The 1224-nt window shown below is 40.9% G+C and overlaps 1 protein-coding gene across 1 annotated transcript; it reads left to right on the top strand.

The window, feature by feature from the left end:
• Positions 1-814: 814 nt before the first annotated feature.
• On the top strand, positions 815-1212 carry SARC_16564 (hypothetical protein; the record flags this gene model as incomplete). Its single annotated transcript, XM_014289330.1, has 1 exon — positions 815-1212. A coding segment is annotated over exon 1 (343 nt), but the record flags the coding sequence as incomplete, so codon positions are not given.
• Positions 1213-1224: the final 12 nt, after the last annotated feature.

Here is a 1224-nt window from a genome sequence, read left to right as displayed (position 1 = left end):
TATATGCATATACAAACGTACTCATTTTGGTCAGTTCTTTCACCTCAACGATAGGAATGAAATTTGATACCAAAATATTCTTTGTGTATTGTTTCTCCTCACATTGTTGACATTAGCTTGCTTGAACATTTTGTTTCATTTCGTATCTACGCTTTTATCCTTATGACGCATATTTTTATGGAGCGGTCGTGTCATATTAGCATCTAGTTTTAATATTGAGATTTTCTGAAGGATTGTCTGCAGAGTGTAATTTTTCGCGAGTGTTTTTCCAGTTTTTGCCAAAGAATACTCGATCTGTGTATGCTGATGTTGGGTAGGGGCACTTGCGGATTAGAGATCATGACAGATGCTGCACAGACAATGATTGCGAAATGTGCGTGTTGCAAAGAACACTTGTATATATATATATATATACTCCATAGACATCCATATAGCTGAACACACTTTGATTATATTTGTTATATATGGCGTAGTTTAAGTAAAGATAGCTGAACACACTTTGATTGTATTGGTTATATATGGCGTAGTTCAAGTAAAGAGAGCTCGTCATGTCAATCGGTCACTCTGGTAAACACTTCTCTGAAGTCGTTATAGGTATGTTGTATCTGATAACATCACATACACATAATGATCACACTCTTCTATGCCACAAACTTAATACATCAAACATCACATACACATATGCTCACACTCTTCTATGTCACAAACTTAATACATCAATATCTATATTTGTAATGCACAAGCTTAGTTCCGCCAACAGTTTGTTGGTTCGTACTATTAGATCGACATCTACCGCAGTGAAGCCAAACGCGTGTGAGTGACCCAGCTGTGGTCAGACATGTGCCAGTCTCGCTAATCTTAAGGTGCATATGCGCATGCACACCGGCGAACGTCCCTATGCGTGTGACTATCCTGGGTGTGGCATGGAGTTCACTCAAAGTAGCCATTTGAATGCACACAAATGGGTGCACTCGGACGAACGTCCCTATGCGTGTGACTATCCTGGGTGTGGCAAAGACTTTACTCAGAGCAATAGTTTGAAAAGTCACAAGCGCGTGCACACGGGCGAACGTCCCTACGCGTATGATTATCCTGGGTGCGGCATGACGTTCACTAGTAGTGGTAATTTGAATACACACAAACGCGTGCACACGGGCGAACATCCCTACGCGTGTGATTATCCTGGGTGTGGGAAGAAGTTTACTGAAAGAGGTAGTTTGACAA

This window comes from Sphaeroforma arctica, assembly GCF_001186125.1.
Source record: "Sphaeroforma arctica JP610 unplaced genomic scaffold supercont1.8385, whole genome shotgun sequence".
Classification (NCBI taxonomy): Eukaryota; class Ichthyosporea; order Ichthyophonida; genus Sphaeroforma; species Sphaeroforma arctica.
Note: the sequence above shows the minus strand (reverse complement) of the source record. Positions and strands in the feature narration are given on the sequence as shown.